Raw genomic sequence first — 23,358 nt, forward strand, 5'->3', positions numbered from 1 at the left:
GTCATTACCATGATCTTTACCAACACATCTGCAAATAACTCTTGACTACCATAAGACAGTGAAAGACTAAAGATGGACTCTTGCATCTGTTTGTTTAGGGGGAAAAGAAGGGCAAATTACAGGCTGTGTCACAGGGATAATTCCCAATGATACCCTGCATCTCCAGCTTTCTACATCCAAATATCCACTAAGCCACGCAAGAAACAATTCAGGAGTGTTCCCAACCTCTGCTCTCACACAACCCACTGCACAGTTAGACTTTCTGAAATTAGTCTCTTAAAAGGTGAAGTGTTTTAAAAACAACAACAACCATGCAGACTACTATTAGGATATGGGCAGTTCCTTCCCTTGGGTGGGAAGCAGGCTTGGGAGATTTGAGAACAATATTATGGCTTGTTCTCCCCATCCCCACCTCAATGCATTGGCTCAGTCTCTCTCCTTTCTTCTCCTACTGTGGGCACTCTGCAATACTTCCAACAAAAAGTGGTGTGGACATGGCTAGCCCAAGACACTTTTCGGCCTGAGGCCCCCTCCTCCACCCCTAGTTCACATATAGTAGCCAACTGGACTGGCAGTTGAATCTTATTTTCACACTTATTTTCACTGGACAAATGCTAGAACATTAGCAGTGGCAAAGTTGTTATCGGTGGTTGCAAGAACCAATGATCCCTATATTCTGAACAAAATGCTTGTTTAACCTGGAGGTAGGCTGTATGAATTATGTATTGCTTTGCAACGATTTGTTGGGTCTCTAGACCGTAATAAAGATTGTTGTTGAAATTTTCACACTGCAGGCTGGACAGCAGCTTCCACTGAATTTGAATTGGGTGGTGTGGAGTATGGGAAAGGCCAGCTCTGCTCTGTCCTCCAGCACCTCACCTTGACTGTGTGTGTTCTCACCACACTCCAATTTCTGCTGCTTGTGGTAGCTACCTCACTCTGCCTAATGTTACAGGCAGCCTGGAAACTAAAAACAGTCTGTTTAGGTCTTAGATATGTTGTAAGCTGCCCAGAGTGGCTGGGGAAACCCAGCCAGATGGGCGGGGTATATATTATCATCATCATCAGAATGCACCAGCCAGACTTGTCTCAGGGCCCACTGAGTGTCTGCATGGTATAGCTTTCTGAAGTCAAATAAGACTGGTTTTAGCCATAGCTTGTGCAAGAGAAGGACACAGAATGCTGTTTTAGGAAGAAGGGCTTAAGTAGTGTGAGACAATCAATATGTGATTTCTCCCTTCAAGAGAACCTTTGAATTTATGTGGCCAGGTCACAAGTTCTATACAACAAATGACCATTACTGTAAGCAATGTATTAGGTAAGCATGCAACCAGTTTCCAAAACTCCCAGTGTTCTAGGCACATTTTGCAACAGGGACTTTCATTAGCACAATAAGTTTCTGAGTTGTGGGCGCAGTACTGCGCCTAAGATTTCAGATTAAGACTGTAGAGTGGAAGGAAAGGAGGATCCTTTTCTGCCTCCCCACTTCCAGCTACTATCTGAAGACTGAAGAAGAGACCCTCTTAAGGGTAGTGGGCAGGGGAAGGACCAGACCATATGAAAAATGAACATGAATTTTAGCTGCAGTACATTCATTATCGACTTTATATTCTTGTTATAAAAAGTGCACCTAGACATTCTGTTGTTACGCCCATAACCTAGGTTTAAGGTGCCATTTAGCTCCTAGCTTTCGTATCTCAGTTTCTAACACTGCATGCAACAGGGCACAAGTTAACCATGGATGTTATGTGTTTGTTTGTTTTTCCTATTTGGAGAAGTACCACACAATCACCTTGCATAAGATATACTGGGAACACTAAGTGGCTTTGAAGAGTGGGGTACACAGTATGATTTAATGCTTGTACTGTGCTCTGCACAAACCAGGAGAAAATAACAGCATGTAAAGTGGAATATAAGGGACGCAGGTGGCGCTGTGGGTTAAAGCCTCAGCGCCTAGGGCTTGCCGATCGAAAGGTCGGCGGTTCGAATCCCTGCGGCGGGGTGCGCTCCCGCTGCTCGGTCCCAGCGCCTGCCAACCTAGCAGTTCGAAAGCACCTCCGGGTGCAAGTAGATAAATAGGGACCGCTTACCAGCGGGAAGGTAAACGGCGTTTCCGTGTGCGGCTCTGGCTCGCCAGAGCAGCGATGTCACGCTGGCCACGTGACCCGGAAGTGTCTCCGGACAGCGCTCGCCCCTGGCCTCTTAAGTGAGATGGGCGCACAACCCCAGAGTCTGTCAAGACTGGCCCGTACGGGCAGGGGTACCTTTACCTTTACCTTTAAAGTGGAATATAGTTCACGCTGAAATGTCAAGTGTCCATTTTCTACACATGGAAAAAGGCTGTTCAACTTTTTGGGAACAAACTAAAGCCACATTGGTCCACCTAGTGAAAGATGATCATAAGTGGTATATTCATCGCTGGTTCCTCACCTCTTGCAAATTCAGTTCTGTAGGAATATGGTATGGCATAACCATATCTTTCTGCATTCCACATACAGAAGTGTTGTGCTAGTGATACAGTTAACAGAGAAGATAGTAGCAGGTCAGGGATATGCACACTAATTTAAAGTGGCAACTCTGAAAAAAACGTAATTATACCTGACTGGGTAATATAAAGACAGGTTTTTTAAAAACAGGAACATTGACATACTACCTTGAGGTATTTTGTTTCCTGGATTCTATCTTCTTGCTACACTGAAGGTATATGCACCCAGTAGACCTTCAATAGGAAACTCTTTCTAATGAGACAGTGACATACTGAGAAAAGAGCACTGCCCTGTAGCTTTTACATCGTATGTAAATTGAAAGTGCTCAACTGTTTCAGTGATTAAAGATTCTTTGGTCTTTCATGCCAGCACCCACCAAGGGCAGACGTTTTAGTGTTGGTGCACTGAACAAACTTTAAATCAGGCAACTACAACTGTCTGCCACACAGACAGAGCAGAATATTTCAGCTCCTTGCCATCGTGCTACTATGGTACATGGGAATAGGTTCTTCCTATAAGGGATTTAATCCAATGAGTATATATGTGCACAAATAGTTCAGCTGTGCACTCAACACAATTAATATGTAATATTAAACAAGTGTACCGTCTCTGTATGAAACACATTTATTTATTTAGGAGATTCCCTTCTCTGTCCTTTACCACATGGTCCCAGGGCAGATTATAGCCATATAAGCATACAATATTAAAATCCAACAGAACAATTTAACTGAGGAATATACATCAGACTATAGAGGTGAAATCACACAAATCTAAACAGTCAATGGGCATGGTAAAGAGGTGAATCTTCAGCAAATGACCTGAAGATGAATTACACATGTCTAGTGTAAGTGCCACATTTTGGAAGCCCTCTCTCTTGCTTGCAAGGGTGGTGGAGCTACCAAGAGGGCACCATCTGAGCTGAACTGTAAAAATAAACAGAGATACACTCTTTCATACAAACACCTTTTAGATGTGTACAGACAGCTTGTACCTGTGTTCAGTGTAACCTGCAAACAAGCCTATATTCTCTCTGGGTGATAGTTTTGTTTCTGTTTGGGCTCAGTGAAATCTCACAGAAGGTTGATAAAATAACTTGTGGCATGCATATGCATTTATTAGCTCCACATATCCCTTGTGTCAGCCATTCCTTCCTTCCCTTTGCTATGTCCCCTTGCTGACTTGCTTAACAATATCAGCTCTAGAGAAGGAGCAAGCTTTTCAGTGAAGGTGTTCATGCATTCATCTGCAAGTCACCAAATGGGGAGACACCAAGTATTATCCCATGAATGTATGAACCAGCTTTATGGAGGAAAACATGCTAGATAAGTTGCTTCTTTTGATAAGATGGCTAGTTAAGACAACATGAAAAAGAAGCATATTTTCAGGATTAGTGTATAAGCTACATGGATGGCCCCTTACAGAAAATGATTCTGTCCAATTGATAATGCAGTAGTCCACATGGTGAGGGTCAGGGTCAGGTGCCAGAAGGAGGTCAGCAATAACTCACAGTTTTAGTGAAGTTAACTCTTTATTCAAAGAAACACATGGCTCAGGAGGCCAGGGCTAGTGAGCACAACAACTTTTCCTGGTAGACATTATACCAATGAGGTAGCTGTGAGAACTGAAGGTTCCCACCTTCCCACAGCTTTCCTCGTCCCTCAAGTCCTTCCCAAGCAATCTGAGACTCTGTTAATGCATCTGTACTTGCTCCACCCTCTTCATACCGCTTCTGGTTCTGGGAGACCGGGGGGAGGGGAACTGGTCTCAGCAGGAGGGGGAGACACCAATGCCTCTTCACCAGCCACCCTTCTCTCTGCCTCTCTCCTCTCTTGTTTCAGCTTCAGATTCTGGACTTCTCTCTTGCACAGCCTCTTCCTGCTCACTAAACGCTGTTACCTCTTCAGCTTCCAACACCTACCCCACCCCCATCCTCTTCTCCCTCTGACCACTCATCGTCACCCCACCACCAATCCTCTGGCTCTGGCCTTCTTCTTCTGGGGGTTGCCTTGGGGATTTCCCAGCAGGTGTGCCTCCCACCATTCCTCTGCATCCAGCCAGTCCATGACATCAACTCTCTGAATAAAAAAAAAGGTTGCATGCAAATGTTCAGTGCTGAAGTGTTACCTTGGGCATTGCTTCAACTTCTGACTCTTAAATTAAAAACTTAAATTATGTATGTTTCTGTTCAACATTGAGATTTGAGGACTCCAGCTATGTTCTGGTGAAAAGAAATGATTATTCTATATGGTTTTATAAATCTTCACACACGGAATGGATGCTACTTGATCTGCCAACCTTTCAAGTCTAAAGCAAATTTGATGTAATTAACTGACTTCCGGGCTGCATAACTGTTACAAAAAATGGAAGAAGCAAAATGGGAGCCCCTGACAGTGCTTTCACTCCTGAGCCATGAACAGCAGCAGAGGGTAGGTACAGAACCGCTCACCATAATAATGATCACCTTAATACATAGTGACTGTGTGTAACACAATCTGTTAAAACCCTGCAAATTAACTCTTCTGTTAAGTCCTGAGTACTCGTTTTGAAAGCACAGGACTGCCCTTATTGCAAGGCTGCCTGCCTTCCCCCTCCCCCAATCATAAAGGTTTTATCAGATATTAAGACTCATTTGCATAATGTAATAAAACTGAACAGTTCATGTTACATGTGCTATGCTATCATATTGTCAGGGTCATATTTTTTCATTACTTAGTATAATACTGCTCCATTTTTTGAGGAGATCAGATTTTATATCAAATTTGGTTCCATGTGCACTTTCCTTCCTATAAACTATTTTGCATATTTTCAGTATATGATTTCACCATCAACAGAGAGAAGAGATGTTAGTCACTTTTTGTATGGTACTTTTTGCCTGAATTGCAGTAACACCATAAGATGTATAAACCTTCTTCCTTCCATTGGAATAACTTCTTTTTTTTTTTTTTTACGCTCTCATCAGAAGTTTCACTGAAAACTTTAAATACTTTACACACATGTTACATGAGTTCCCAGTTGGGAACCTGGACAACATGAACCAAAGGAGAGTTTGATACAGAACAATTTCCCCCGCCATTGGAATAACTTCTATCCATATCATCATATCTATATATTTTTGTTGGTGTCAGACGATTTTAACTGTACGTATTTGCAAGTAAAACTGCATACTTTGCTTTGCTTAATGCCACCTAGGAAGTAACATGAAACTGTCAGGTTTTGGGAGCACCAAAAATTATCACTACTGGCAAAGGATTACACTTCAAAAATCAAGAAAATAACAGCACAGTAGCAAAAAATGAACCAAGAGTCTTTCAATTTGCACTTTCAAAGACAGGGTCTGAGTAAACAGACAAGTCAGGAAAAAAGCCTGTTTAGAAAAGGAATGAGGTGTAAACATCCTATGATGGGAAGGTTCTCTCCTTTGCAATTGTCTTTCTCATAGTTTTCCTCTTCCGTAATGAGCAAAACAAGTGACCCCCAGCCGACCTGTGGCCATGGGTACCTTTTCTTGAGATTCTTCAATAACTAGGACTTCTCTACTGAATAAGTAACATGACCAGCTGTATTTACATTTCAGTGCATTAAAACATGAAGCAAAATTCTGGATCAGCTGAAGTCCAAGGGAATTTGGGAGATATCACTTCCATTTGGCAAAATAAGCAGAGACAGATGAGTCTCTCATCACTTTTAATAGATAACAACTTAATCCTCTAATCTAAGAGAAGGCCATGCACAGCTCATAGGCTGAACAGCTCATAAGCTATATCCAGCCAGCCAAGGTTTCGCCTTCTGCTTCCACAACAAAATCCAGCTTTTCCCACCGTCTGTGCCTATGGTGCTTAAAATCAAAACCAAAATTATTAAATGAGGCCCCAGGCCATTATTTTAGCTACCTCACCTCAGGTAAAAGAGCAACTAGTCAAACAATGTGGAAAGTAAATTAAAATGACACTGATTTCACATTGGCCAGCTCCAAATTCTTCCCCAGATACAACCAGGTGCCTCCACTGTTAATTTCAGGAAGAACACATTCCACACTTGTTTTGCCCGTTCACTTCAGGTTTGGCTAGTTGACTTTCAGTTAAAAGCCATGACTTACAAAATAACTCTGCAAAATGTTCACTGGCCACGTTAAAATTAGATTAATAGGAGAACTTTAAACAGGTTCTCCTGAAGTCAAGTTACCAATGGAATTCATGTCAACTTTCAGTTTGCTGATATATTCAAGAAATGAATTGAGATTGGTGTGAGCTAAAGGAGAATTAAACATCTCACAAAAAATTACAGCTTCCAGATTAATTTTATGGACATCTTTCTTGGCATGGGCTGAATTCCATATCAGACACACTGAGCAGAATCATGGGGGGATGGGATTAAGCTCCATACATACTCTAAAGTGCAACAACTCTATAGCATTAGCCCCCTTGGACATGCAAAATTCAAATGATGGTGTTTGATGTAAGCTCTAACTGGGCTGCAGGAACCTTAAAAAGGCTCAGTACATTGTTGTAATAAAATCGTTAGGATGAAAAATAATAGCCAAACTGAACGCATGTTTATGGTCAATGTTGCTCATCTGCAGGTAAGTGTGCGGAGAATAGCAAACTTAACGACAATTCTTATTTACCTGGGAGAAAGTTGGACTGAAAACAAATTGGTCATATTTTGGGCAGGGGGGGCTCATAGTTACATACATAGTAATAGAGGAATCATATGTTTACTCATAGGTATGTCCCAGTGTGTTCAAAGGAGTTTACTCCTAGTGAATGAGTTTAGGATTGCAACGTAAGGCTGAATCTATATACCAGTGCGTGCTTTTTTGGAATTAAGACCCACTGAACACACTGGGGCTTTGGTATGAATATATATAGTATTAGGGCTGTAATCCTAGGCAAGAGTTACTTAAACACATATTTAAGCCAGGCTGCATGGCTGCCATATGCACTCTTATGTTCTCAACCTGTGGGTCCCCAGATGTTGTTGGACTACAACTCCCATCATCCCTGAGCTCTGGCCTTGCTAGCTAGGGGTGATGGGAGTTGTAGTCCAACAACCTCTGGGGACCCACAGGTTGAGAAAGGCTGGGAGGAACTCCATATTGGAAGCTGCTGTCTAATGCTTACTATTTGGGAAGAAGTCCCACAGCACTCAGGAGGACATTACTTCTGAGCAAATAGGCACAGTATCGGGCTATACACCAAGCAGGCAGCAAAGGCCTACTGAAAATCATGAACCCTTCATATTAATAAAATACAGCTCTTAGGTTTGCATGTAACAAGGGAGTTAACAGTACTTCCCATCACACACGTTTTATCATTTCCCTGCACTTGCTGCTCTTCACATCTCAGGATTCTTATGGGTTTGCTTCAACAGCAATTCATTTTTAAGGTGATGAAAGAAAAGCCAGTTGCCTGTCTGGTGACTAACTGCGCTAATGAAGAGGTGCCTAAGGCCTCTTTCTGGCAAATGTTCAGGCAATACACCAAAGCGATCACTGACTCAACATTGAAGCCATTCATAAGCCAGCACGTGTACTCTACTCAGCCAGTGACAATTGCCTGGTGCATTCTCCGTGTAGCACAGTGGCATATGCTGAAAGCAATTCAAGAAAGAGAACCAAATATTTAGATCAGGAAAGCACATGTTCAAAGAGTTGGTTTTTTTCTTCAGGAAAGGGTATGTTGTATTTCCCCTGAGATCACAAGAATAATAGCTTAGCGACACTGTCACACCTTTTCCACTTCAACAGAAAGGAAACAACCAGAGCACAATACAAAGTTCGCTGGGGAGAGACATCTTTCAAGGAAAATGTTATGGTCCAGCAACTCTAGGTTGGCAATTCAGATTGCTTGTGTGTGTATTCCTTCCCATGAAATAAACTGTAACATTCAGATTGTTCTTCGTGTATGGAAAATCTGTTTCAGTTGTTGGGGGGGACCCTTTCAAAGTGTTAAAAAAATGCAAGCAAATGTTATAGCTTGAAATATTTGACCAATAATATCCCACATGCCATTCCAGGAAATACCAAAGTGGCTTTTCAATCCATGTGCATAGCTCAGTGTGTGTATTTTCCCCGCAAAGATCAATGGGAGGACTAATCAATATCCAGCAGCCCAGCTGTGACTGGGTACATAAAGAAGTCAAGAAAATAAATCCCATCAATGATCTGTATAATTTAACATTTGGGTCATAGAGCAGCATCTGGGATCATTTCCAAATGGAGCAGTTGCATGGCATGCGTCCTGGCTACCATGCTCATGGTTAAACACAGAGAGATCTCACACACACATATATAGAAAGTCTTTGCATTCCAGCTGGATTTTTTGTTACACCTGCAATTCAGCATGCAGGCATACCTCAAGACCAGAGCGAGCAACATTCTTGCCATGCCCTTCACCTGTAAAGCCAATCAAAGCAGCTGCTATTGGGGTGAACTAGTCAGCAACTACGAAACAAAACAATAAGCAATTCTTCATCACTTTGTCTATCAGCTGAAGAGACCCTGCAATCTCATCTCCAAAGGAGAGGTGGGCAAAATAACCCCATCGCCCATTGGCAACTGCTATCCAAAACCCAGAGCAGGGAAGATATCCTTGATGTTCACATCATTTAGAAAGTAAATTTAAAATGAGGCAGAATGTAAGAAATAATTAATATCGCAGGCTTAACATTTGTTTTCTTTAAAACGGAAAGCTTGCTATCTGTCTGGCTGAAATTAATAGCCCCAAGTAGTATCAGAAGAATCTGGTGTAAGTGACGAAGGAGAGAGAAAATGCGAGCTTTAAATAGTCAGTTGAGGCAAGGGTGTGTGTGTATAAGGAGAGAGGAAAATCAGAAGAAAACCTACATGCCGCTGTTGGGAGGCGGGGTGAAGGGAAAGATGCGAAATTCCACATTCATCAGTCAACATCTAACGTCCTTTGTTGTTCACCTTTTGTAAGAGAGGATGGAAGCAGCCTTTCCTCCTCCAACAGGATCGCAAGTTCCCTAACTGACAATACACCACCCTGTCTGTTTCCTTGGGCAATCCAAACACTTTTGTACTCCATTAAAGCCGAGAACAAAAACACCACTACTGGAAGTAGGTTACTATCCAGATTAAAACAAAAACACTCCTCGGCCAACCCCAACACACACACACACACACACACACACACCCATCACATTCAGCCGCGCACTGGTGCCTCTCGCAATCTACACGAAAGATGGCAGCAGTTTTTAGCCTGTCTTTAAATCCTATGCCAAAATACACATTTTCGCACAATCGAGAGCTTGCTTAGTCTGCTTTTCTTTTTTATCCAGGACGCCAAGAGGACTGAGGAACACCCCCCCTTTTTTTTAACGATGTTGCTTGCTTAATTGGATACATTGTTTGGATATCGCGTTGCATGCAGACTCTTTAAAAAAAGCCACTTACTCTTCTTACGAGCAATGGTCGCCAATTATTATTTTTTTTTAATAATAAGATAGATATCCAATCCTTCCCCGCCCCCTTTGCTCCACATTTTCAAAACCACAAAAAGACACTTTTTCTGTGTGGTGTGTGTGATATGTTGAAGGATGAGGAACGGGAAGAGAATGGATCTCATGCAATGATGGGTTTTTCGCTCGCACCAAACAGCAGCATCCGACTGGAAAGTAAACAGACCGATGCACGAATTGCCCAGATCAAGGTTGGAGGGAGCAAAAGGGTGCGCGGTGGGTGCGCAGGATGGGTGCCTCGCCTGCCTTCTCCTCTCCCGACTCGCCCCCTTCGGAGCAGCAAGCAAGACCCGGGGAGGGCAAAGCGAGGACAAGCCGAAGGGCGCCAAAGGAGGTCTCTTGAGGGGAGCTCTCCTCACTCACCCACTCCGTATTTCTCGTGCTCGGTGGGAATCCACATGCTCCAAAGAGTGCAAGGCGGCTCTCGGTCCCTCTTGGCCAAACAATAACAGGAGCAGCAGCCGCGGCTCCCCTCCGCCTCAGAGCAGCAGCAGCAGAAGCAGCAGCGACCGCCAAGCGGCGAGCCCCCTTTGCCCGGCGGACAGCGCTCCCGCTCGCTTGTGCGCGCCTCAGCTCCGCTCCTCAGGCGACCGCGGAGAAGTCATTGTTCTGATTGACGGAGCCCAGCTCGCGCTCTGGGACAGCCCGCCGCCAGCCCCGCCCCCTTGCCCCGCCTTCCCCTCTCGCTCGCCTCTTTCTCCACGCCCCCCCTTCATGAAGTTTCAATGGCATGATGGGAAGTGTAGTCTTTCCGGAAAGCCACGCCTCCCCTTCCGCGCCGTGTGTTCTCGGGCAGAGCCCGCGGCCGAAACAAAAGACGGAGCCCGGCGCTCCCGACATCCCTTGCGTCGCCGACGACGAGGGGCGGTGGGAAGGGGCGTCTCGTCCTCTCCCATTGGCCCAGCCCGATGGAATCCCCCGCGTGCCTGCGTAGCCTCGCCGCGCGATATCCTCTCGGCTGCAGAACGTGGCCATGGCAACTCCCCGAGGCTCGGCGGAGCGGGCGAGGAAGAGCGGTGAGTTCCGGGGACCACGTTACAGCCGGTGGCTGCTTCATGCGCTGTGTGCCGACGTGACACTTGAGCCTCTTCCGTGGTATCATTAGAATCGTAGAGTTGGAAGGGAGTCACGAGGGGTCATCTAGTCTAATCCCCTGCGAGGCAGGACTCGAACCCACGACCCTGAGATTAAGAGTCTCGTGCTGTACCGACTGAGCCAACTCCTTTATATAGTTAGGTGCGTGGCAAAGTTGACAGGCCGTGGCAAGGAAAGGGAAATGACAGCGTTTCCTTGCCTGCTTGTTGCAAGGGTCTGCAGCACGTGTAGGCATCGTCACCTGGTGTGCAAACCATCATGCAAATACTTTGACGTGTCTTGAGAGAAGTACGATGGCGTTACTACTTTATAGGACAGTGTTCCTCTGTGGGTCCTCAAATTTAAGCTCATTAGAGTTCACCTGGTTTACTTCCAGGAAACTAGGTGCACCCTTAAGGAGTAAAACTGAATAATACAAAGCCAAATAAATATGTCCTCCTTAAATTTTCTAAAATGTTTACAGATACATGAATCAGTTGAAAGGGACCACGAGAGTTATCTAGTCCAACCCCCTCCAGTGCAGGAATATTTTGCCCAGCGTGGAGCTGTTGGCCAGCTTGATCATCACAGAGAGCGGGCTCTTTCTATACAGCTTTTCACCCACATATATTTCTGAACCCTACAAGTGCAGGTAAATCAGATCTGTGGCTAGTCTCTGCACGGTGTTTGAAGGATTCAGGCTGTTGCTCTGTGCACGCACTTTGAGTAAGCTCCACCAATCAGAGTGTGAAGTGTTTGGGAGTCAGTTCACAAAGGACTGTGTTGTCAAGCTACAGTTTCCTGAATGCTTGGGAGAAAATCCTGTTGAAAGCCATCAGTCTTCCTTCTGAATAAACTTGTACTGTCAGGTGTATTTTGGGACGCTATGCCCAAGCTGTTGCAACAGAAAGGGGATGAATGTTATTTCTTTTTGCCGTGCATTTTACTTAGCTTGCAGTTGCATTCCATCCTTGAAAGGCACATGCCTGTTTTTGCCGGTTTCTTTCTAAACACCAATGAAGATGTAATGTTGGAACCGTATGTGCATGAGTTGAAGTAAAGAGATGACTGGAAGGGAAATGGCTGGAAACAGATCCAGGATGAGCAAGTATTTTCTACAAACATATGGCATGTGTTTATCGAATACAACGCCAGCTTTGTCAGAAATTGGTTTAGCTTGCACATGTTTCAGATTCCTGAAGTACAAGAGAATGGGTAAAAGGCGTCCTAGATGACAAAATTTGGTGTTACTGAAGCATAAGTATGCGTCCCTGATATGGCCAGTTGGTCTACCAAGTGCTTATACAGTTACTCCTGTCGCACTTTCCTGCAGATTTTTATAAAAGGCCATGCCACTAGCTCTGAAGCCTCAGGAAGATGAAATCCCATTCAGTAATGAAAGTCAGCATAAGGAAAGAACTGGAACAAACTGCAAGACTTCAGTATGCCCACAGATCCTTGAGGTGCAACATTGCAGTGTGCTTTGATGTTCATCCCTTGAAGAGCAGTTTTTGCCTTTTTGCGTTCCATCTCTCTTCTTTTCAGGGCACTTGTTGTTCTCCTAGTAATCTCTAGATCTTGCTTCCCTTTCCCACTGTGCTTCTGGGGAATCCTGCTCCTGTGTCTGATTGTAATCAATCTGGCAATGTGGTAGGGAAGCAGAAGAAAACAAGCTGCTTGTGAATATTTACATAATAGTGGTGCATAACAGCACTCACTATGTTACAGCAGCTCAGTTCTGTCACAGGTGAACACAAAAAAGGGTTTGTTTGAATTATTTCTATGCCACTCTATTTGGGGGGGGGGGCTTCTAATTTACGGCATATTTATGTTATCTGTTTATAAAAATATTTATAAAACTACTCCCTCATAAAGTGTCAAGGCAGTGTACAATAATATATGCAGGTAAAATATGAGATATCAAGAGAATTATACAAAATAGCTACCGCTACTGTCTCCTTTGGAAAAAGCTAAACTGAATAGACCTACCAGTATAAAAGGTCTTCAAGAGAGACCTGAAAGTTAGTAGTAAGGATCTGCTGAAAAAGCATTCCACAGCATGTGACCAACAACAATGAATGCCTATGTTCTAGCTGAAGCTATCTGAAATGCAACTAACAGCGTTCCTCTGGATACTATTGGTGGTAAGGCTGGGCTTATAAGGGCTCAGGCAGTCCTTAAGGTGTCCTAGATTCAAGTTCAGGCCTTTGTGTACAAGCACCTTGTAGGAAAACCATCACCAATAAGGTTATGCCAGTGGAATGTCATCTGATGTTTAAGGAGTCAGTGTGATAATTACGGTAAATGGATGGTGACATGCCTTAGATCAGAAAAATCTGGATTCAAATCCCCATTCTTCTATTAAGTTCACTGAGTGGCTTTTGGCATTCTAACCCTAACTTATCTTAGAGCTGATTTAGTGGTGACGAATGTGTCCTGTGAGCCAGGAAGTCATCAGTTCAAACCTTGTCTCAGCCATGAACTCACTAAGTGGCTTCAGGCAAGCTACCATTCTCTTTCACACTCTCCATCTCCTTACACACATCTTGCATCTCACCATCATAGGTTTGTTGTGAAGATAAGAAGTAATGTATGCCAAGCACATACTGACTGGGACTGATGGGAGTTGTTGTACAAAACAACTGGAAAAGCCAGGTTGGCAAAAGAAGAGAGGTGCCCAGGTGTTGATCCATTTCATTATTCAGCAGTATTCTCAGCTGTGTTAAGGCCTGAGTAAACTCATGGAAAGCTCTCAGATTCCAAAGCCGCCTTGTTCCTCTGCCGTAAAGGACCCTTAGGAATATCTGGTCTTGGCTGTGCTTCCAGCTAACATTGCAATTTAGGATGTTTCCGGGCTTGTGACTTTTCAAAATTGTCTTTAGGAGTAAAAACAATGTCTTCCCTACTGAAAAACCTTAGCAGGTGTTTTAGGCACATTCTTTTAGTGCACTTCCGTTAGAAGGGTAATGATTACAAGCAGAAGTGATTATGTCTGAAATAGCTTTTCTAATTAAATTCCAAGCTCCAGTTATTATCACTACCAAAATTGGGTTTCTTAAAATAGTAGATGTTAATTATACTGAATTAAAATCATACGAATAAATCTTTATCATACAAGTAAAACCTTTTAAAGTTATTATCTGATAACTGTACTAAGTGTTATGGATGGTTGGAAGCAAGAGCGTCTAGTATCCAACAAATGGGGAGGAAAACAAGCTTCCCGCACCCAGTCCTTTCCTATATATATTATGCATAGGTTTCAAACATCTCTACTTGGGTTTTATGTCCATTATATTTAACTCGCACAACAACACCCATGAATTATTAGCATTTGTTCCTGCTCCTGCTTTTCTTACAATTATCTAGAATTGTGAAGTAACTACCAAATAATAAGAAATCACCCTTGCTAGGAGTGGCATTTTATTTTATTTTTAAAAAAGTAAGCCCTGCTACAGGGAAGTAGTATTAAAAGTGTGCATGCTCCACCAAGATACATAGCTCCAGATACAACAGGAATATAGTCTGGAGGTAACGATCATACCCACTTATTACCTGAGAACCCCTGCCCCACCACATATCATTTCATATAGTGGTCTTTTTTCCCTTCTTTTCGATAAATCCCATTCCACAATATGTGATTTGGGGCCACATAGGTGGTGGCACCACAAGCACAGAATGTCCTTTCTAGGGAAGTCAAGCAGTCTGCTTCATACTGTATATTGATTCTTGGTGGAGTGTAAAAAAAACCCTTGTGTTCTTTAGCATCAAATAACACAAGACTATGCATGCCTATGCTTTTCCTGGGTTAAGATGATAGGATTACAATTTTAGTATAGGAATGGTATATAGTGTAGTATATTTCACCATTCTGAAATGCTGCCACTTTTCTTCTTATGTTTAACATAACAATTAAACTTTATTATTTGAGTAGGGGTAACTTTAGGGAATGGGACGCAGGTGGCGCTGTGGGTTAAAGCCTCAGCGCCTAGGACTTGCCGATTGAAAGGTCGGCGGTTCGAATCCCTGCGGCGGGGTGCGCTCCCGCTGCTCGGTCCCAGCGCCTGCCAACCTAGCAGTTCGAAAGCACCTCCGGGTGCAAGTAGATAAATAGGGACCGCTTACCAGCGGGAAGGTAAACGGCGTTTCCGTGTGCAGCTCTGGCTCGCCAGATGCAGCTTTGTCACGCTGGCCACGTGACCCGGAAGTGTCTCCGGACAGCGCTGGCCCCTGGCCTCTTAAGTGAGATGGGCGCACAACCCCAGAGTCTGTCAAGACTGGCCCGTACGGGCAGGGGTACCTTTACCTTTACCTTTAACTTTAGGGAAGTGTATCTTGTTGGGTCGAAAACGGCTTCGCTGACTGAGGATTCCTTCCAGAGTAAAATTCAAAGGGCTCATGCCTATCTTTAAAGCAGGGGCAGGGAACCTCAGGCCGGGGGAACGAATGCAGCACTTGAGGCCTCTCTATCTGTCCCTGCTGGACTCTCCCTGGGCCATATTCACTCCCTGCTCCATATCATTTGCTTGCTCCACACCCACCATGTTTTTACCTGATTGGAATGTGTCGCTGAACTCGGATAATGTTTTTTGCCTGCCTGGGTGGAGATTAGAGGTGTATATGTGAGTAGGTACCGAAACATGCAAAGGTAAAACTTGCAACCACTGCTCTGTCCACTTCTGTTGCTGGTTCTGTCAGTCCTGGCATGTAGGCCTCAGAAGATGTCATGGACCGGATGGGTGCAGAGCACTGCTAGAAGGCACCAGCCAGGGAACCCCCAGGGGGAGAAAGCTCAGAGGCAGCCAGTTGGTGGTGGGTTGCGTGGTCACAGGGAGAAGGAGCAGACTGGGAGATGGAGGTGTCAGAGGCAAAAGCGGCGACAGTTGTTTAGTGAAAAGGAAGAGGCTGCAGCAGAGCACAGTTCAGACTCCGAGGCAGAAGCCGGGGAGTCTCCCCCTTCTGCTGCAACCAGCTTGCCTCCCCCCTGGTCTCCTAGAACACACAGAGAAATGAAACGATTGTGTGCTGATACAGCCTGAGGCTCCTTGAGAAAGACTCTGAAGAAGAGTCCTAGTGGGCTCTGGGAAGGCAGGGACCTTCAGTCCTCACAGCTGCTTCATTGGGACACGACCTCCCAGAAAGAGTTGATGAGACCACTAAGCCAGAGTAGTGGTTTGTTCCCTTGACTAAATAATTATCTTCACTGGCCTCAGTTGATTTATTGTTTTGCTGCTGACCTACGTCTGACTCCAGCTCTAGCAAAATGTTGCTCAGAAGGGAGAGAGAGCTCAGTTGGTAGAGCACGAGACTTTTAATCTCAGGGTAATGGAGTCCAGCCACACGTTGGGTGAAATATTCCTGCATTGCAGAGAGTTGGACGAGATGATCCTTGTAGCTCCTTACAACTCTCATGATTTTATGAATTCATCTTATTCAGGAATGTAGCCCTCAAGCTGTGGAAGATGCCCCACTGCTCGTTTAAAGCCTTATACGGCTTGGTCCTTGGCTAGTGCTTCTCCTGCAATACATGAACCTTCCTGCACACTGAGGTCATCTTCAGAGGGTCTTTTCTAGCGCCTTTGAAGGGTACTTGAGTGACACTAGACAAAGCAGCATTTCAGCTGTTGTGCCCTGTTTCCGGAATGCTCTCCTGGAAGGCTTGCCTGAAAATCTCGTGTTTTTCAGCACCCAGGAGACAACCCAGGCTCTTTAAGGGCAGTAGTAAACAAGATGATATCTGTGGAATTGGAACCTTTTTTAAAAAATAAAGTAAATAGGGGCAGGGGAGCCCTGAGCCAGACTGCTGTGGGTGAGGCTCAGGGGCTTTTGCTGCATTTCTGATCCAGATTGCCCCTGCCCCTTGCATCTGAAAGCTTTCCCCCCAATGTAGATAGCAGGCATGGGAGGTCAAATCTGGAGCAAGATGCTTGTGTGTGTGTGTGTGTGTGTGTGTGAGAGAGAGAGAGAGAGAGAGAGAGAGAGAGAGAGAGCTATTTGCACATGCATGTACATCACCCCACAAACTATGGTCCCAATCTGGAGCAGGAGCTGCTGTTTGGCTTTTAGAAAGTCATTTACACAAATGCTAATTGCATGGTTGGAGTCTCATCTGGTTTGGCCCTTAAATATGGCTTGTGCTGGTTTTTAATTTAGCTGCTGTTTGGTTGGTTGGTTTTTTTACTGCTTTTCTCTCGTATTGTAGTGTTGGTATTATTGTTTCTATTTTGATTGCTTTAATATTACCATAAGCCGCACTGGGAGTGCTAGCACGGAAGGGTGGCTTGTCTAAACACATGTGACATTCAAGGAGCTTATGGGGAATTCCTGAACGACTCTCATACAACATTTTTATTATTATTATTGTTTCGTGATTGCCTTGAGGAGTTGGTTTTTTTATTAGAATAGCAATGAATTAAACTTTAATGTTTAAAGCAAAGGTATGCCTCTTTCCTCTCACCCACTCCCTTTTTACCAGGCAGATTTGTAGTAGAAAAATAGATTTAGCTCTATAACCAGCCAAATTGGCTGTATTTAAGCATTTGCGGATTGTGAATGCATTGGCTATCTGGGGAAAGGCCAGGAAATGGGGTATAGATGAGATCTGCTGGTGGTCTGCACCGCAGAACAAATCACTTTTGGGAGACTGCTAACCTAAAACCCATTTTATAAACTGATTCAAAGGTTTTTATACATCTTCTGGGACATCTCTGGATCAGGAGATAAAACTACTCTGCCTGCTCTTCAGAGATCCTTTCTAAAGGGTATCCAGAGAGATCTTTTATCTCTGATCTTGTTGATAAGCACCACAGCCCTGAGATAGAACATAAAATAAAGCCCCTTGGCTATTCTTTAAAAATAAAAGTGAGCATCACACACGCACGCACACACACATCACAAGGCTGGAGTATGGGTGAATTGATTGGGGGCCATATAGAGGTAGGTGGAAAGGCAGAATTTCCTACTGCCACACCCAAGCACTGCAGCATTAAAACATACAAACTCCTAGCAGCAGCCTGAACTGACATAGGTACTCTAGGAAGGGATTTTTTCCTTTGATGCTGCTCCATGGAACTGATAATATCAGGGTTTGAAAATTTATAGAGTTAACAGTGATTGCCTTGGTTTAATCCTGGGGTGCCCAGTGTGGAGAAGGAAGTAAGAGTTGGGCTTTTACCTTTCTTTTTCTTCTTTCTTTTTTTTGCAAGGGGTTTGCCTCCCTATGTTTTTTGGGTGAGGTGTTCTAGGTTTGTTTGTCTGAGAGTGGGAAGGAATCTATGTGCAGCATAATTTTTTATTTGGTGAAGTGGGTGTTTTGTCATGCTCACCCAAGGAAATTTCTTAGATTTCCAAATATACCCTTGTGCCCCAAAGGTTGCAAATTTCTGGGTTGACCTGTGGCAAACTATTAGTTCTTCTGTCTGTTGTGCACTGTATAAAGAGGGTGTGATATACAAAAATACATGTGAAACTTAAATGGAAATGGGTTCAAAGCCAGATATTGAATTTATTTATTTGAAACAGATATCCCAGGTTTACTGGCTTCATTCAGATAATATGTGATATGTTCATTTTTAAAATCATCTGGAACACGTTGCATATAGATATTCTCGTTAGAAGAGGGGGAAAATCTTTTGTGCTTCTAAAATTTTACTGAAGCTTGCCAAAAGAGCTGAGTTTGAGATTGAGATGCAAGACTTGAAGCCGCTACCAATCTTGTTTCCTAATGAAGTAGAAACCACTGTTGTGAGCATTTGAACTAAAGGGCCAAGTTGCTAGAATTGCCACTATGAAACAAAGGCACTCAAGATTGGAATGAAGGAAGCATAATAGCATGCCAATAAAATAGTCGGCTTTATTCAAAGCTTCAGTGACACAGAATTAAACAGGATCTATGCTGCTTCAATTGATGACTGAGCCACTCGTGCAGAAAGACCACACTGTCTTATTCTGTCTTTTAACGTTTGCTTTGAGAAACAAAGTTGGTGCACCATCTCTGTCCTCCAGAGAGAACCTAAATCAGAAAGTAAGGTTTTCAAGGAGACCTATGTGGTAAATAATAGAATGGGATGTATATCCATATGTGTGTGTAACACACTCAAGTAGCCTCATATAACACCCTCCACCATTAATGCAGATGTAGCATTTTCTCAACCAACCGTTGCTTGGCTCTGCAATCACTGCTGATCATTGAAATGACACAGATGCTAGTACTGTCATAACACTGGACCATTTAAAGCAAGGGTGAGCAACCTGTTGTTCTTGCTGATGCCTGCATTACCTGGGTCTTCATATTGGTAGTAGGCACAAGCAGAGAATGATGCGCAGAGCTAGAGCCTATTGTAGCTCCTGTTGGGTTAGTGGTGGTATTAATATTATACTACCCCTATTGTTTTTCTGCGTTTTTAAAAGACATAGTTATGCCCTGTTCCCTTTGCCTTGGAGAACTGAGAAATTAAAAGAAGGTTGTTGTAACTAAAATAGTGTGATTTTCAGGGTTAATCAGCTTAGGTACTAGGTTTGTGCTGTTTGTGTTCTGTGTTTGGCACCATGGTTTTGTGACCAGAAAGGAAGAAATGTAAGATGCTAATAACTTGGGAGCTTGCGGAACTAGAAAAAGGAATACTTAGAATGAGTTGTAAAGAGCTTTTGTTCCAGAATTGGCCATTACCCAGGGGAAAAATAGTTTTTGATTTGGAAGCCATAAATAAGAGCATTTTCTAACGAGGTCTCACCCCTTTTTTATCAACTGAACAAGGGAAAAGGGGTGGGGGGAGATGGGGCTACAGATGTTTCCTTGAGCTAGTGGTTCAGTTGCAGCTTGATCAGTGTCCGAATACATGAATATAGGATGCTTTTTGGTGGTATCCATCCACTTAGTATCGGAAAAACAAGATTTCCCTCTTATAAATTTTGATGGGAACTCTTGAGCAGAGGACCCTCAGTGGCCCTCCTAACCTGGAAGAAGTAGAATATGCAAAGTGATTATCCTGGCTTGCATCTGATCCTCTTGAAAGCAAAAATAATATCGTTGTCAAGATGATGACCCTCTGCTGATCCACGAAGGCCCAGCCTTGCCATTTTTTGGAGCAGGCCCCGCCTTTTAACCAAACAGTTTGTGACAGTTTTGATCTGGACTGGTAATTCACAACACTGTAGCTCAACAGTAGAACACATGCACCACATGCCCAAGGACTCACCTTTAATCGTTGGCAGGTAGGGCTGGGAGAGACCCTGGCTAAATCCCTGGAGGCAGTGTGGACAATACTAAACTAGCTTCCTGTTGTATAAGGCAGTTACTGTATTCCTTTATTTCAAAACTTTCACAATGGCTTGAGGTGCATACATTGGAATCGGAAGTAGGCATTTTCCTTTTATAATTCAAAACAACAACCCTGGAATATACCGTATTTTTCGCCCCATAGGACGCACTTTTTGCCCTCCAAAAATGAAGGGGAAATCTGGGTGCGTCCTATGGGGCGAATGCAGGCTTTCGCTGAAGCTTGGAGAGCGAGAGGGGTCGGTGCGCACCGACCCCTCTCGCTCTCCAGGCTTCAGGAAGACATCCGCAGCCTAGGCAGCCCTGCGGATAGCAGCCTGCCGTCCGGGGCACGGGGCGCCTTGAAGCAGAACACCCCGTGCGCGGGGCAGACATCCGCAGGGTGGGGAGCCCAGCGCGAGGGGCGCTCTGCTTCAGCCTGCCACCCGGCGCGCAGCACGCCCTGAAGCAGAGCGCCCCTTGCGCCGGGCAGACATTGGCCAGCCCCACAAGCTCGGGGGACAGCGGGGAGGTGCAGCGCCGCCATCCCACTGTTCCCCGACCCGGTTTTGGGGGAGAAATAAAGGAAAACATTTTTTCCTTTATTTCCCCCCCAAAAAACTAGGTGCATCCTATGGGACGAAAAATACGGTACGTGGGAGGAATGTGTTGTACCTCAGCACACTGGTACCTCGGAAGTCGAACGGAATCCGTTCCGGAAGTCCATTCGACTTCCAAAACATTCAGAAACCAAGGCGTAGCTTCCGATTGGCTGCAGGAAGCTCTGCAGCCAATCAGAAGCCCCGTCAGACATTCGGGTTCCAAAGAACGTTTGCAAACTGGAACACTCACTTCCGGTGTTTGGGATTCAAGTTACGACTGTATTTTTTAGTTATATTAGAAAGTATGCTCTGGTTTTTATTTTGTTAGCTCTTTGCGTTTCACATCTGGTGTTCTAAAGCTGAGACAATGCCTTGTTGAGGGGAAAACTCAGAGACCATGACGTGGGACAGGGTCTTGAAACCACTTTTATCCAGTGGCTGTTGGTATTTTCTCTTTCTCTGTGACAACTCTTGATATATTTCTGAACCTGCTGCCTCCAGCGAACTGAGACACAACTCTCTCCAATCCATCTGCGGTCCATGTACTGAAAGATTTCTAATAACAGGATGTAGCTAAAGAAGATATTAATGACAAAACAGGACTATCCATTTTCCTTGTAGTGAGACAGACAATATTTTTCTGCAGGGCAATGAATTTTGGGTGTTCGCACGGGGAATAATATGCTATCCCCATGATGTTCATATTTATTTTAGATGATTTATAAATTGCTTAATCATAGAGCTCTCCCAGCAGTATACAAATAAGACTAAAGATAAAATACAACTAAAAATCAATTAGAAAACAATTATACATAAAACCATCATCATTAAAACACAGATTAAAACAGATAACATTTCTAAAACAAATATAGCATTCTGTGCACCATTGCTGGGAAAGTTATTCTTTTTTTAAAAAAATGTTCTTGTTTTCAAGATCTACCAGAATGATCTACATGTGTGCAAGTATATCTTATATGGAATGGTATATTACTCCATTGTTCTTTTAGAAAGGACCTATATCGTGACATGGACTCACTAACTAATAGGAGAAGGAAAGATGTCTTCTTTTTAAAAGCCGGCCTAATTTGGGCTGTTTCCCTCCAACTGTTGAAGATTTTTGTTCATCTGTTTCCTATTTCTTCCATTCACTTATATTCCGACGCCTCCACTCTGGTACCCATAGCAACACTTGTTAATGCTAATGAAACTGCAGCATCTAAAAACTTCCACGCTGAACAAAACTGTTCAATGTTGCAGTTAAATACAGTTGCATTTCCGTCAGGCTTGGATTCCTGCAGTACCTGTTTGAAGTAAACTTGGATTACAAGATTTTGGTACACTGTTGGATGCATTTATGCAGTGACGCCTTGTATTTGGGTAGCAGCAAATGTCTTGAGAAGATCGATACACGGCTCATGTAAAATTGACCCAGTTTAGCTGCAGGACGGAGTTGCCTTTTTGAAGTATTAAATTTGCATTCAGTAGATCACTGCTGAATACTGAGGCTGATTGATCTGTCAGATGTGCTGTCTTGGAGCACATGGCTGCTCTGGCTAATTCCCATGTAGCAGTAATAGCATGTTAATGAGTGAAGTAACAGACAAATGACTCCCATGAACTTGAACAAAATGCTAATTCAGTTTATTAGGAAGATCTATTTTTTTATATATATAATATTTATTAATAGTTTTTTTAAAAAAAATTATAACATAATAAACGAAACATACAAAAAACATCACATTTCATAACATATTTTCTTATCCTTTTTGGACTTCCTCACATCTCCCTCTCCTACGTTCCAAAATATAAAAATTAATTCAGCAATTTATCACCTTGTCCCCACCTTATCTAATTTTCCAATGTTATATCTTAAATTTTAGATATATTCATTTGACTTTTTAAAACTTTTTAGTTTAGCCTAATCATTATCTAAAAGTTGATTTTTTCCTAAATTTAGCTTATCTTCATAGTTCAGTTTATCTAATTCAATGGTGCCAAGTTGTTTGTGATCAAGCATCCTCCTTAACATTCATACAGTTTACAATATTTTTGCAAATAGTCCTTAAATTTCTTCCAATCTTCTTCCACCGTCTCCTCTCCCAGGTCTCGAATTCTGCCAGTCATCTCAGCCATTATTAGGAAGATCTAAAGCATTTCACAAAACGTTCATGAATTTTACTCAACTGATAAGCTTTCGCTCATCTTTTAGTCAGAAAGCTGGTTGTATCTATTATGCTGGTCTTTTAAAAATTCACTCAGCTTAGATATAGGAGACTTTTTTCATACTTAGGAAATCCAAGTTCATGACATTGCAAAAAAAAAAAAAGTGAATTTTTTTTTTTGCGTCCTAGCCCTATTGCCCAGGTGCTGAACAGTTTGATTATAGGAATTAGGATCCTCTCTATCTTGCTTTTAAGAGCTGTGCCCACATTAGGTGGAGCTGTTCATAATGTCAGATGTCAAT

At 43.4% G+C, this 23,358-nt stretch overlaps 2 protein-coding genes across 7 annotated transcripts in view; one reads left to right on the forward strand and one right to left on the reverse strand.

Annotated features, from left to right (window-relative positions):
• The window catches only part of DOCK4 (dedicator of cytokinesis 4), a 265,492-nt gene extending 254,892 nt beyond the window's left edge, over positions 1-10,600 (reverse strand). For 4 of the 5 annotated variants that reach the window (XM_079994018.1, XM_079994016.1, XM_079994017.1 and 1 more), the window contains exon 1: positions 10,329-10,599. In XM_079994018.1, the coding sequence (XP_079850144.1) occupies positions 10,329-10,365 (37 nt within the window). In that variant the 5' untranslated portion in view covers positions 10,366-10,599. Of the gene's footprint in view, positions 1-10,328 lie in introns of all 5 variants that reach the window. The other variant, XM_079994015.1, reaches the window with a different exon arrangement.
• Positions 10,601-10,776: 176 nt separating this feature from the next.
• The window catches only part of ZNF277 (zinc finger protein 277), a 45,768-nt gene continuing 33,186 nt past the window's right edge, over positions 10,777-23,358 (forward strand). The window contains exon 1 of one of the 2 annotated variants that reach the window (XM_079994312.1): positions 10,777-10,981. In XM_079994312.1, coding sequence (XP_079850438.1) covers positions 10,939-10,981 — 43 coding nt within the window. In that variant the 5' untranslated portion in view covers positions 10,777-10,938. The remainder of the gene's footprint in view (positions 10,982-23,358) is intronic. The other variant, XM_079994313.1, reaches the window with a different exon arrangement.

This window comes from Podarcis cretensis (genome assembly GCF_951804945.1).
Source record: "Podarcis cretensis genome assembly, chromosome: 10".
NCBI lineage: Eukaryota > Metazoa > Chordata > Lepidosauria > Squamata > Lacertidae > Podarcis > Podarcis cretensis.